At 41.7% G+C, this 11,637-nt stretch overlaps 1 protein-coding gene across 1 annotated transcript in view; it reads right to left on the minus strand.

Moving 5' to 3' along the window:
• HSPH1 (heat shock protein family H (Hsp110) member 1) overlaps window positions 1-5,780 on the minus strand; it is a 25,170-nt gene extending 19,390 nt beyond the window's left edge. The window contains 3 exon segments of the mRNA XM_007447940.1: window positions 387-527; window positions 2,625-2,682; window positions 5,271-5,780. Of these exon segments, the coding sequence (XP_007448002.1) occupies window positions 387-527; window positions 2,625-2,682; window positions 5,271-5,377 (306 nt within the window). The 5' untranslated portion in view covers window positions 5,378-5,780.
• Between the last annotated feature and the right edge of the window lie 5,857 nt (window positions 5,781-11,637).

Raw genomic sequence — 11,637 nt, forward strand, 5'->3', positions numbered from 1 at the left:
TGCCTCTGTAGTTTAAAAAAAGATTTCTGGTTGTATTACACTGTAGCTCTCCAAACAACTGCAAATGAGCTGTACTGGAACAGACTTTTGTTTGATACGACAACACAATTCAGATTTCTTTAAACACCATGAATTCTAAATTTTATAATTGTCAAGATGTTATGAGAAACACAAATTAACTTACAGCAGTATACACCATTTGAATAATTTTCAAGGATGATTTAAACATAAACCTATAGTTTAAGAGAGACTAGATAAAAAATAAAAGACCACCTTGTCCAAATAAGGAAACTGAGTTACATATTTATTAAGAATTAAGTACTTTTCTCTGTAGATGAATTAAACAGTTTCCTAGTAAGGAATCTAAGATTGCTCGATTATATTACCTTTATTCCAACTCCACCATTTTTCATTGGAACCAGATCATAACTTAAGTTTTCCTTCTCCTTTTGAATGAAGGGGTCATTGAATGCTCGGCCATGAAACCTCTTGAAATTAGACACTGTATTGTTTGCATGAGTGATTTGCTGCCAAAAAAAAAAACGAACCACTGAGATTTAAATTTTTTTCTAATTTCAACACCTATTACAGCAATTAAAAAGAAAGTCACTGTAGTACAACTCAAATCATAGGGATATAAGTAACCTTCCCCAGAGCCCTGACTCTCTCCATCAATGAATGGACTTTATTCTTTCTCCTTTTCCTATAGAAATGCCAGGAGGGAGGCAGTGAGAGGGATACACACAGGCTTCAGAGTCTGCAAGATAAACTCAGATAGTGAAACTATCCCTGGAGCTCTGAACAAACCCCAAGAACTGTACGTATCACTTTATTTCATTCCTTTTCTCCCACTACAGTTGTTTTATACCTAATGAATAAATGAAAAAGGATATTTAGAAGCACTATAGTCTGGTCACATTTATTTTAAAAAGGAGTTAATTGTTACAGTAGTCTATTTGTTGAGTCGCTAAGTGGCCAGGATAAGTACTTTGTGCCACAAAATACATTGATTGCTACTTTTCCTATCAATAGCATGGAATGTTAATTATCTATACCAAAAAGCAGAAAACGCAAGGATAATTCAAAAAGTTTCTATATGAGGTAATGCTTTCAACTGCACGTACATATTTTTGATGATTAGGCTCTGGATATACAAGTCCCACTTCATAGCATATTTCACTCAAAGATGTCAGCAGTGGGAACCTTATTTAAAACACAAAAATAATTAAAAGATGAAAAACAAAGACTTCTAAAGTTATTAGTTTGAAAATACCAAAACAGTTTACTGTGTCCTTCTTTCTCTGATCTGCTTCTTTTAAAGAGAAAAATATAGCTTGGCAACACTAGTTTTCAAATAATATGGAATACGGAATATTTCAAACAATGTTTAAGTACTAAAATTCCTTGCGATTCTAAAACCGAGATGACATATGTCTAGTAATCTACAGGCTAGATCTAAGCCTCAACAGATTTTCCTCACATAACCACAAAAATGCAGTGGGATCTCAGGTCCGGGACATCAGTCTTCTCAACGGCCACATTTGGGGAGGTTGTTACTTCACTAGTGTCTCTCCCCTTTGAGTAGGTTACTTTGAGTGGGCATGGCCATTTCTCTTCCCTGCTTTGTTTTTTTGCTCTTTTGTTCCTCTCTTCCAACTAGCCATAATATAGTACTCCAAGGTTTAGTTTTCTTTTTTTAGCAATACTATTTTCTGTATTAAGAGAATTTTTTCAACTTTTTTTTAAACTAAATAAATCAACATGTAACACCGTGTAAGCTAAAGGTGTACAGTGTATGTTACTTTGATACGTTTACATATTGTAACAGGCCTGCTTTCAGTCCCTTTCTTAAAAGCCTCTCACAAAAGGGATTTTCGTATTTCATATTTATTTTTTTTTCTCCCCGATCCCCAAAGTTCAAATTACAATGTGAGTCCTAAAGGGAGCCACATAGGTAAATTTTCAAGTCCCATTAATAGGTAAAATTAATTCCAATAACTTATTTAGCCTAATTCATCTAAAATATTGTCATTTTAACATGTACTTGATGTAGAAAATTGATGAGATTGTTTATTTCATTTTAAGCCTTCAAAATCACATATATTTTATACTTCACATTTTAATTCAGATTAGGCACATTTCAAGTGCTCAAGAGCCACATGTAATAGCTACTCTACAGGACAGCACAGGCCTAGACAACAAGTTCTCCTCGTACTACCTTAATTATTAAGTAACCTGAAAATACTTTTAAACACAGAGCTTCTTAGAAGTTCCTTCTATAAAAGGAAGCTTTAACTCTTAAATGAGTATCATGAGAAACTTCACATGAAAGAACTTCATGTGTCTCGTTTTTATGTTTTAAAAATTAGATACATTAGAAGGTAGGAAAGTTATTAAAAATTAAGGTTGGAAAATTAGAAAGTTAAAGATCTTATTCAATAAAACAAAAGGAAGAGAACAGAAAAAAAAGTAAGTATCTAAGGGCTCATAAGGAATATCTGCGTTACAATTCTAAAATTCAAAAACAGACAGGATTAGGTATTTCATATTTCTGTGTGTCTCTGAGATTTTACTTTTAAAACTTCTCTCTTAAAAAGTGATCAGAATCCTCTTAAAGAACATACCTGATTTTTGGCTGCAACTCCAATTGTTCTGTTTTTTGATCCAAATGATATGACTGACCTAGATGAAATTTTAAAAAACCAGGTTTTACAAATGTTAAAAAGCATAAATGTGGAGGTTTTTAACTGAAAAGAGGAAAATTCTAACATAAATTTCCTACCCCAAAAAAGGAAAAAAAAATATCCCACCCATTCTGGGGGAAGGGGGCACAGTACAGCACAATTTTGGACTCCAAAGCTTTGGTCAGCTGCTTAGCTCTGAGAATCCAATCTAGGTGGCAGCTGCACCCCACCCTGGCCCCCACTCCCGTCTGCTCAAGGCTCAGAGGGCACTTTCCAGTACTGCAAGCACCAGCACAATTCTCCAGGCCCCAATTATCAGCAAGTGGACATTAACTGTGAAAATGCTTTGAATAGTTAGAGTATTATTAACTCGGTCCTACAGCCACGATTAACAAAATACGGTGTAACTGCTTCGCAGTTACCAACTCCACACAAATCTAAACGTCACTATCATACCTACTGCTGTCCTGATATATCATCTGACTCTTTATGATCAAAGGTTTTTAGATGAACGGAAACAAGTGGACCTAAGCTATGCTTCCGGAGTTTAAACGCACAAAAGAGGGTCCTACACATAAGACTCTACTTGAGGAAGCCAAGTAAAAGTGATGCTGAGCAAGTACCACAACAGAACCAAGTATAAATGCTGAGCAAAAGGACTGAATAAATCAGTTACATTTTAAGTCAGCTCTGAAGAGATGAAGTGACTTGTAACTGTTAAACAGCCTTCTGAGCAATGGAAATGGAATGGTAGCACAGAGCAGAGAGTAGCACAATAAAGTCTTGTCAGAAGGATGAAAGTGAATTAGGTTTTAGATTACAGGGCAGGTAGGAATAATGGTGTGGTATGAGCAAAATGGGAATACACTGAAGGCATTAAATATCAAGCTGAATCCAATTTAAACTTGCTATAACAGAGACATCTTAGACCTAGATTGTCTGAGCAGGTGCTAAATAGCATCTTAACAGCCAGAGAACTGCTGGAGCAAAGGCTAGAGCTTTAAAATACCTTCCAAAAACAGAATAGCACTCCCAGCTCAGAGTAAACATACAGTTGTGGAACGAATTTACTCATTTTCCAAGAAAAGAATCAAATTAATTATGCTAAACAGAAATTAATAGTAGCCAATGCAGTTGAGTCAAACATCTCTTTTACAAAAAATATTAAGGGAAACTCCAGTACTGCCCTTGGTTTTACATTTTTGAGACACACCTGTCAGCTTTAGTTTCACAGTGGTCACTATAGCCACATACATAATTTTTCTCTACTCTCCCTTGAACAACTCTTCTTCCTTTTACTGGACCAAAGAGAACAAAGATGTAAACTGCACCTAAGCATGAAAACCTGAGATACTATCTTCTTTCTTACTATACTCTGATCAGAGCCCTTTACACAGCTAAACTAAAATACTGTAGCTTTATAAAGAGGTTGATGCACGAGATGCTCTGTGAATAGCAGTCTTCCCAATGCTACTGATACTGTCAATGTTTGGTTATCTTCTCACTTCCGTTCACTTTCATAAATGTTCATCGGCACTCAAATAGTGATATAAGCCCAGTCATTTCATCTTTGGGCTCGATGTTTCATTCTATGATTTTTATCTTGGAATTAAGGCACTTAAAAATAAATACCTACACCATTTTCCCTGAGAATTAAGCAGTTGTTTTTATCAATGTACATTCAGGCATGTTTGCATACAACATATTCAGAAATTAAGACTCCCCTCCAAAAAAGTTGCTTATTAAAATGTTACCCTTTGCCCACCCCATGCTGCTGTAGAATATACCATTTAATTCAGTGACAACATCCATCCTCTAGAGGAGTTCTAGCACCAAAGTGTGCAATTTTTCTTTTCTCTCCTTATTTAAGCCGTTCAAAATTAAAGAAATTGGAACACGATTTAGGATTCCTCTTTAACGGCTTTCATAAAACGAGAAAAAAGGCCGTTTACATCTTTCACAAATGATCCAAGAGTGAGCAAGAAAAGGTAGATTCATCATCAAAGGAGTGATTCTGTGGTGGCTAACTACAATCCGCCCGCTCCCTGCACAAGAAGCAGCATACGAGCTCTGGAAGCTTCCAGCTCATTTCGAGATTCACAATGCGGAAGAAACAGCTCGGCAGCCCCAGCTCTGCGGTGCGCAAAGACATGCTCGGAGGGAGGGGGACGAGCTGGGGGCGGCTCGGGCAGCTCAGAGAAGCCGAGTGGGGAAACGGGGGCGGCCGCGCAAGGAGCTGACTGAAGCTTCTTGCCAAGAAAAGGGAGCGAAGTCTCGGGCTTGGCCGCAGACCGGCCCTCAGGAGGGAGCCCGCCAGAAGGGACGACTCCTGAGCTTCTCTTGGCCCCTCGAATCCCGGAGACCCGTCTATCCGATTCGTGGCCGCAAGCCCCCTCCCCTACCCGGCGGCCTGGCCGCCGGCATCCCGACCCCACGGAGAGTGCACCGCTCCCCACATCGCCCTTCCTTCGCCCCGGCGCTCCGCGGCCAGCCGCAAGCCTGGGGTCCCCGGGATCCGCAGCCCCCGCCGGCTTGCTGCCCTCGCCCCAGAACCTCCCCCCAGCGCCCCCGGAGGCTCCCACTTACGGGGTGCACCGGTCGCTAAACTCGTTGGCGATGGTCTCGATGCCCCCGGCCCGGGCCACCGCGATGTAGCAGCTCTGCGAGCCCACGTCCAGCCCCACCACCGACATGGCCGGCTCTCAGTCCGCCTCCGCTTCGGGTCGGTCTGTGTCCTCCGGCCGCCGCTTCCTGCCCCGGCTGCGCGCGGCTCTCGCGGGGTCCGGTCCTGTCACGCGGACGGACACACGGACGATCTGCCGGTCTGGCACCGCCGGATTCCCGGGGACACTGGCGGCTCGCAGAGGAGTAACCACGGGAGAAAGCTGCGCTCGGACTCCGCAGGTCGTTCCGCAGTTCAGGCTGCCTGCCTGGATCTTCACCCGCCCGCTCACCAGCGTGCCGCTTAACTACCGACCCGAAAGAGAAGGTCCCAGCGTCTCAGCCTTATGTATCGTACTGATCGGAACTTTCCAGAATCTGCGGCATTTACTCACCGGCGCCTCCACCGGCCCCTCCACGTGCCACTTCCGCTTCCTTCTTCTCGAGCCTTCTCGAAAGATTCCACCCAATGGGTGGCTGGTCCCTCTGGGGACGGCCGCCGTTGCCATGGCAACAGGACAGCCCTTCCGACGCTATTGGTTCAAACTGGCCAAGCTGACCCGCCTACGCCCCGCCCGCCCTAGCCTGAGGCTCTTTGCTGTCTTAATAAAACGGGCAACGAAGAATGACTCGAAAAATCGTAATCTTCGTTATTTACTAGTGGGCGACGGTATCTGACCCTTAGACTCGAAGGAGAAGCTGGGCGGGCGGAGACACAACCCCCTCCGGCAGAGACCCGAGATCCCCCGGACGCCGGAGAGGTCGGCCCGCTGTCGGTAGAGCGTCTCGGGAACCGTAGTTCGACTGGGAGACCGTGTCGCCTTGCATGCTGGGATGTGTAGTCCCGGTCGCAGTGCGGGCTGGGAGCCGGCTTTGTCTTGGGGGACTCGCGGGAGAGGGGGTGCGTCCCTTTATCGCATTTCGCTCGTTTTCCAGCCACAGCGTTATTTTGTTTGCCTGCTTGTAAGGTATTCGCTTCTATTATTGTCTAGATTACCCCACGGCTGGTGAATTATGAATTAGAAAAAGGAATTTACGTTTCAACTTCTAGTAACAAGCATAACGTTTTGTGTTAAATATTCTTGTATTCATCAGCGGCAGGATATTCTCTTGTGGAATTAAAATGTCAGGGTTCCGTGGGTTTTGGTTTTTTTAAGCGAATTTTAGGTGTGGCGTAATTTGGAAAGCTCTCTGTGGTATCACTTTCTGTTTATTTTTGATAACAGCTGACTTGAACGGACCTTATTCTGCTCTGCCACTCCCGAGTCATAAATTATAAGTTTTGCTTCTTGCTTGATCACAATCAGCTTTTGTTTCTTTCCCTGAAAAGCGGAATCCCTGTTGAATTCTTTTCAGTAATGAGACGAGCATAAAAAGAAAGAAAAAGGGGGGGGGGTAACTCTGCTGGTCTTGTCAGGTCTTTTCTACCCTTCAGTGTCCTTTTCAGTTTGCTCCTTGCTGACGCTCCCTCAGGGACGTAGGAATACATATGAAATCCGTAGGAATTTCGACCTGAAGTTAGAAAAATTAAGAGTATGGCAGTCTTTAGGAGGTTAAATCAGAGACAAGGCTAAAAGGCCAGGTTTATATTGCATACAAAATCACTTGTATGTTTGACCCGGCAGTTAGACGAAAGGTACTTAATCCTTACGTGCTTCAGTTAACTCACCTTTAAGGTGGAGAGAATTTAATAAAATAGCCTCTAAAGGTGACTGTATTCATAAATTTGAAAACATAGTTAGCTATAATTATTTTGGGTTTGCTTTACAAAAACTTCTTGACTCCCCCGCCCTCATTTTTTTTTTTTTTTTTTTTGGTATATGAAAACCTTATATTAAAATCCATGGAATCATAGCATTTTTGAACAGAAATAGAACTTTGAGATTTTTTGGTCTGCTTCCCACATATTTAGAGGAAGCTTGTGCAGAAAGGAGAAAGGAACAGTTCTAGGTCTTTGGAGCCAGACAGATTTGGATCAGATTCAAATCCTGGGGCAATACTGATATGCTTTATAGTACAGCTTGTGAGAGCCCCTAGAGTTAGACTTCATGGGCTTGAATCTTGGCTATGTATACTTCTTATGAATTGGCCAGCTCTGTGACCTTGAGATAATTACCAAGCCTTCCTGTGTGCCACCTCACAGGATATGTGTAATGACTGAAAGGCTATGTAAAGCACTAAACATACGTCGTTATTATCTGATATCCGTTTAATATTCTTTGAATTCTTCCTGGGGCTTCAGTTTCAACATGGGTAAAATGGACATATACGTATCTTGTTGGGAGTTTGGAAGGATTAGATATAAATAAAACATCTAGTTTGGTAATAGATATTCAGTAAGTTGTAGTAATAGTAGTAGTAATACTATTCAAGAAAAGCCTGGGGGGGCTTCCCTGGTGGTGCAGTGGTTGAGATTCCGCCTGCCGATGCAGGGGACACGGGTTCGTGCCCTGGTCTGGGAAGATGCTACATGCCGCGGAGCGGCTGAGCCCGTGAGCCATGGCCGCTGAGCCTGCGCATCCGGAGCCTATGCTCCGCAACGGGAGAGGCCACAGCAGTGAGAGGCCCGCGGACCAAAAAAAAAAAAAAAAAAGAAAAGCCAGTACCAGAACTTTTAGCTCAACTTGTGCTGTTGTGGATGCCGATTTTGTGTAGCCCCCTTTTATATTTAATCAGTCCACTTTAACTATTTATTTACTGGAACAGGTGAATGAGTAGGGGCCATATGAACTACCACATTTATTATCTAATAATGCATTTATGATGTGCTTAGAATCCTTGTCATTTTTATTATTTTATTACATTTTATTTATTTTGATTTATTATGTTTTTAATATATACACAATTTCTCATACTATTTCTACCATAGTGTCAGAAATTTTAGAATAAAACCAGGTAAAAGTAGTCCCAACAAATTGCTATCTTGTTGTAGATCCAGAAGTAAATAGGGAATTAAGGTGACTTTATCCTAAGTCTGCTAGCAGCTACCATTGCAGTTATTGGGTTTTTTCCCCATATTTGTCTTAGAGAACAAAGAGCGTTCTCAAACCTGGAAGCAGAGACAGCTCCCGAAGAACAACAACAAAAAGACAGAATATGCAAATGTAAAAGAAAAAAGCTCGAATAAAAATGCCTCTTAAAGAGAGAATGTGCAGTAGATGTGAAGAGCTGTGACAGGCGCTTCCTTGAAGGAAGAGATGGGCAACGAGTGGATATATACATAGACTAATATACATGAAAGTGCTTATTACCTTCAACTTCTGGTGTGAGTCAGTATTCTTGTGGTCTCCTCTGTATTCAGCATGGTGCCGGGTGCTGGAGGTTACAGAAGGAGTTCAAACTTGTTCTAAATCAGGGTGCCTTTTGTACAGCTTGTCTGTAATGTCAGTACGTCTGAATGCCCAGATATCTGAAATCTTGTCCATTGCAGCCTCTTTCAGTGTTTTCTTTCTAAAGGTCTGTTTTTTTCCTTCTCATATATTAACTTGAAATTTATTCTTTAAAAATTAATTGGTACTGGGACCTCCCTGGTGGTCCAGTGGGTAAGACTCTGAGCTCCCAGTGCAGGGGCTCCGGGTTCGATCCCTGGTCAGGGAACTAGATCCTGCATGCATGCTGCAACTAAGAAGTCCACGTGCCTCAACTAAGACCAGCGCAGCCAAAATCAATAAATAAATATTTTTTTTAAAAATGTAATTGGTTCCCATAAAATCTATTTTGTCTTGTTTTTAAGTTATATTAGAAAGAATGATCACCTAAAAATAGTAATACGTGGAAAAATCCTGAAGGAAACAAAGACTATATGTTTTTTTTCTTCTAACCTACAAAGGATCATAATATTTTACAACAAATGTGGTTAACAAAAACTCAAATTATAGGATTAATGTTCATATCTGCCCCTCCAAGCTCACTGAGAACTACTTGCCCCCTGGAGCACCATGGCCTTTCATCCTACCTCAAGGCTTCTGTGCTTGTCTGGCCTGTCTAGAAAGCTCTTCCTCAGGCTCTTGGCTAGGGCAGCTCCCTCTCATCCTTCAAGGCTCAGTGTAAATCTCATCTCCCACAGAGGAAGTTTGTGAATGCCAACCAATAAACACATCACGCTTCCCGAAGGAATACCCAATGTTTGTTTAGTTATTAAGGTGAACCTGGCGCCAAGTGTGGTCACTGATTGGCTTGAGCCAATCAGCACATTCATTTCCCTTGACCACAGTCATTGGTGCAGGGGTGGGCCCGTGACCTACTCAGCCCAACCAGGGGACTCTGAGTACCATCACGTAGAAAGCAGGGATGGGAGCCTTACCTCTCTCCCCCTCTCCATCTCCATGCCCCCCACCTCCTCCTCCAAGGTCTTGTGAGGTTATGACTATTACAATGCCCTTACTACAGACCTGAAAAGGAAGCTGGCATACAGAGTTGGATAGAAGTGGGAGCCAGTGGCATAAGCCAACCCTGAATCCCACCCTACCTCTGGATTTAAATTGTGTGAACTGTACGTTTCCTTACTGCTTAGGCCAGCTTGAGTTGGGAGTTTGTTAGTTGCTGACAAAAACATCCTAATTTCCTCTGCAAGGTAGGTCTTCCTTGGCTCTATTAACCAGAGCATCTCCTGGTTACCCAGTTACCCTGTATTGTTAATCCGTTTATTTCGTTTCCAATATATACCACAAACTGCAATTATCTTATTTATTTATTTATGCATTAACTTATTTTTTCTCTTTCAGTTGTTTGGTTCAGGAAGGCAGTGACCTTGTTTCTCTTACAAACTTCTTAGGAAAAAGGGACATGTATCAGCTTTCCTCTAATACAGGGTTTTTCAACCATTGACATATTAGGGCAGATAATTCTTGATTGTGTGGGGACTGTCCTGTGCATTGTAGGATGTTTAGCAGCACCCCAGGCCTCTACCCACTAGATACCAGTAACAGCACCCCTCACCCCCAAAGTTGTCCCTGATTGAGAACCATAGCTGTAAGATTTTACTGAAGCTTCACTGGCACAAAAAAGGTATAGTCTTAGGACATGTTTTTGAGAGAAAAAGTATGTTTGATTTCTGAACCACAGAGACTAAGATGGGAAGAACGATGGCCTCATTATGAATCAGTCAGGCAATGCCAGCCCGTATTTCGTCCAATAGGTGTGGAGGGGTAGGATGCCTCCCATTTAGCTACGGGACATGCTGGTTGTGAAAATGTGCCCTACCCGTTCCAAGGAGTTTATTTTGACTGTGGTTGAGAAGTATTTTTGTGATTTTAAACTATTTCCCTCAGACAAGTATGCATAACTCACCACTTTTCTTTGGCTTAGTTTCCTTGCTTGTGAAATAATAATTTGAATGCCTGCACAGTTACTGAAAATTATTAAATAATTCTTACATTTATGGTTTCCTTAACCATTCTGTTTTAGTAGAAAAAAGAAAGAAATTTAGTGTTTGGATAACCAGGATCATTGCTGCCTTACATACCATTCTGATTTCTCACCCTGAAAACTAAATTCACATCATGCTATAAATAGATCCCTTTTTCCTCTTCTCTTTGTTTCTTCAGCACATGGGAGAAAAAGCAAAGGGAGAAAGAGGATCCTGTGTCTTCTCTATTCTGAACTATAATGGGGTAAATTCAAAGTTCTTACACTTAAAGATGAGTCATTTCAGTACACACTATTTGGATTTGCCCTGTTGAAAGGAAGCATCTTCCTTTCAGAGAGGAAATAACCACCAAAGTGTTGGGTTTTTTTTTGTTTGTTTGTTTGTTTTAACCAGATAGACTCTGAAACCAGGATGTGTCTGAGCTCCAGAGATGTTAGCATTTATGATGGATGCCATTGGTGGGTGGCACATCAAGTTCTTGGAACTGAGGGTGTATTCAGTTCCTCCAACAAATTAATAATCCACTCAGGAGGGTGGGAGTGGTAGAATGAATAACATTTTCAGGTTGTGTTTTTATTGGACACGTGGGACTGTTCTTACGTCATTTGTGCCGAGTGAAATGAAATCCCTTCTTCGACACTTGGGGAGAGCTGGCTACCTGATTGCAAAGTGAAATCTTGGCAAGGATGGATAGAATCACAAAGAATCAGTTGTCTCGTGGTGGACAACTAGAGTGGAAAAGAGAGAGACGTGAGAACTGAGAGTCACGCAAATTAAAGTTACTTTAATTCCCCAACACAAAGGAGAAACGGCAAAAAGAAGGGTATTTCTTGCCAATTCTGAAAGACAAGGCACTCCGAAATAATTGCACATGACTTCCAGCTGCTTTCTACATCAGCAAGCATAAGGCTTAAGGTATGTTCG

The sequence above is a fragment of the Lipotes vexillifer genome, unplaced genomic scaffold, assembly GCF_000442215.2.
Source record: "Lipotes vexillifer unplaced genomic scaffold, Lipotes_vexillifer_v1.1 scaffold760, whole genome shotgun sequence".
Lineage (NCBI taxonomy): Eukaryota > Metazoa > Chordata > Mammalia > Artiodactyla > Lipotidae > Lipotes > Lipotes vexillifer.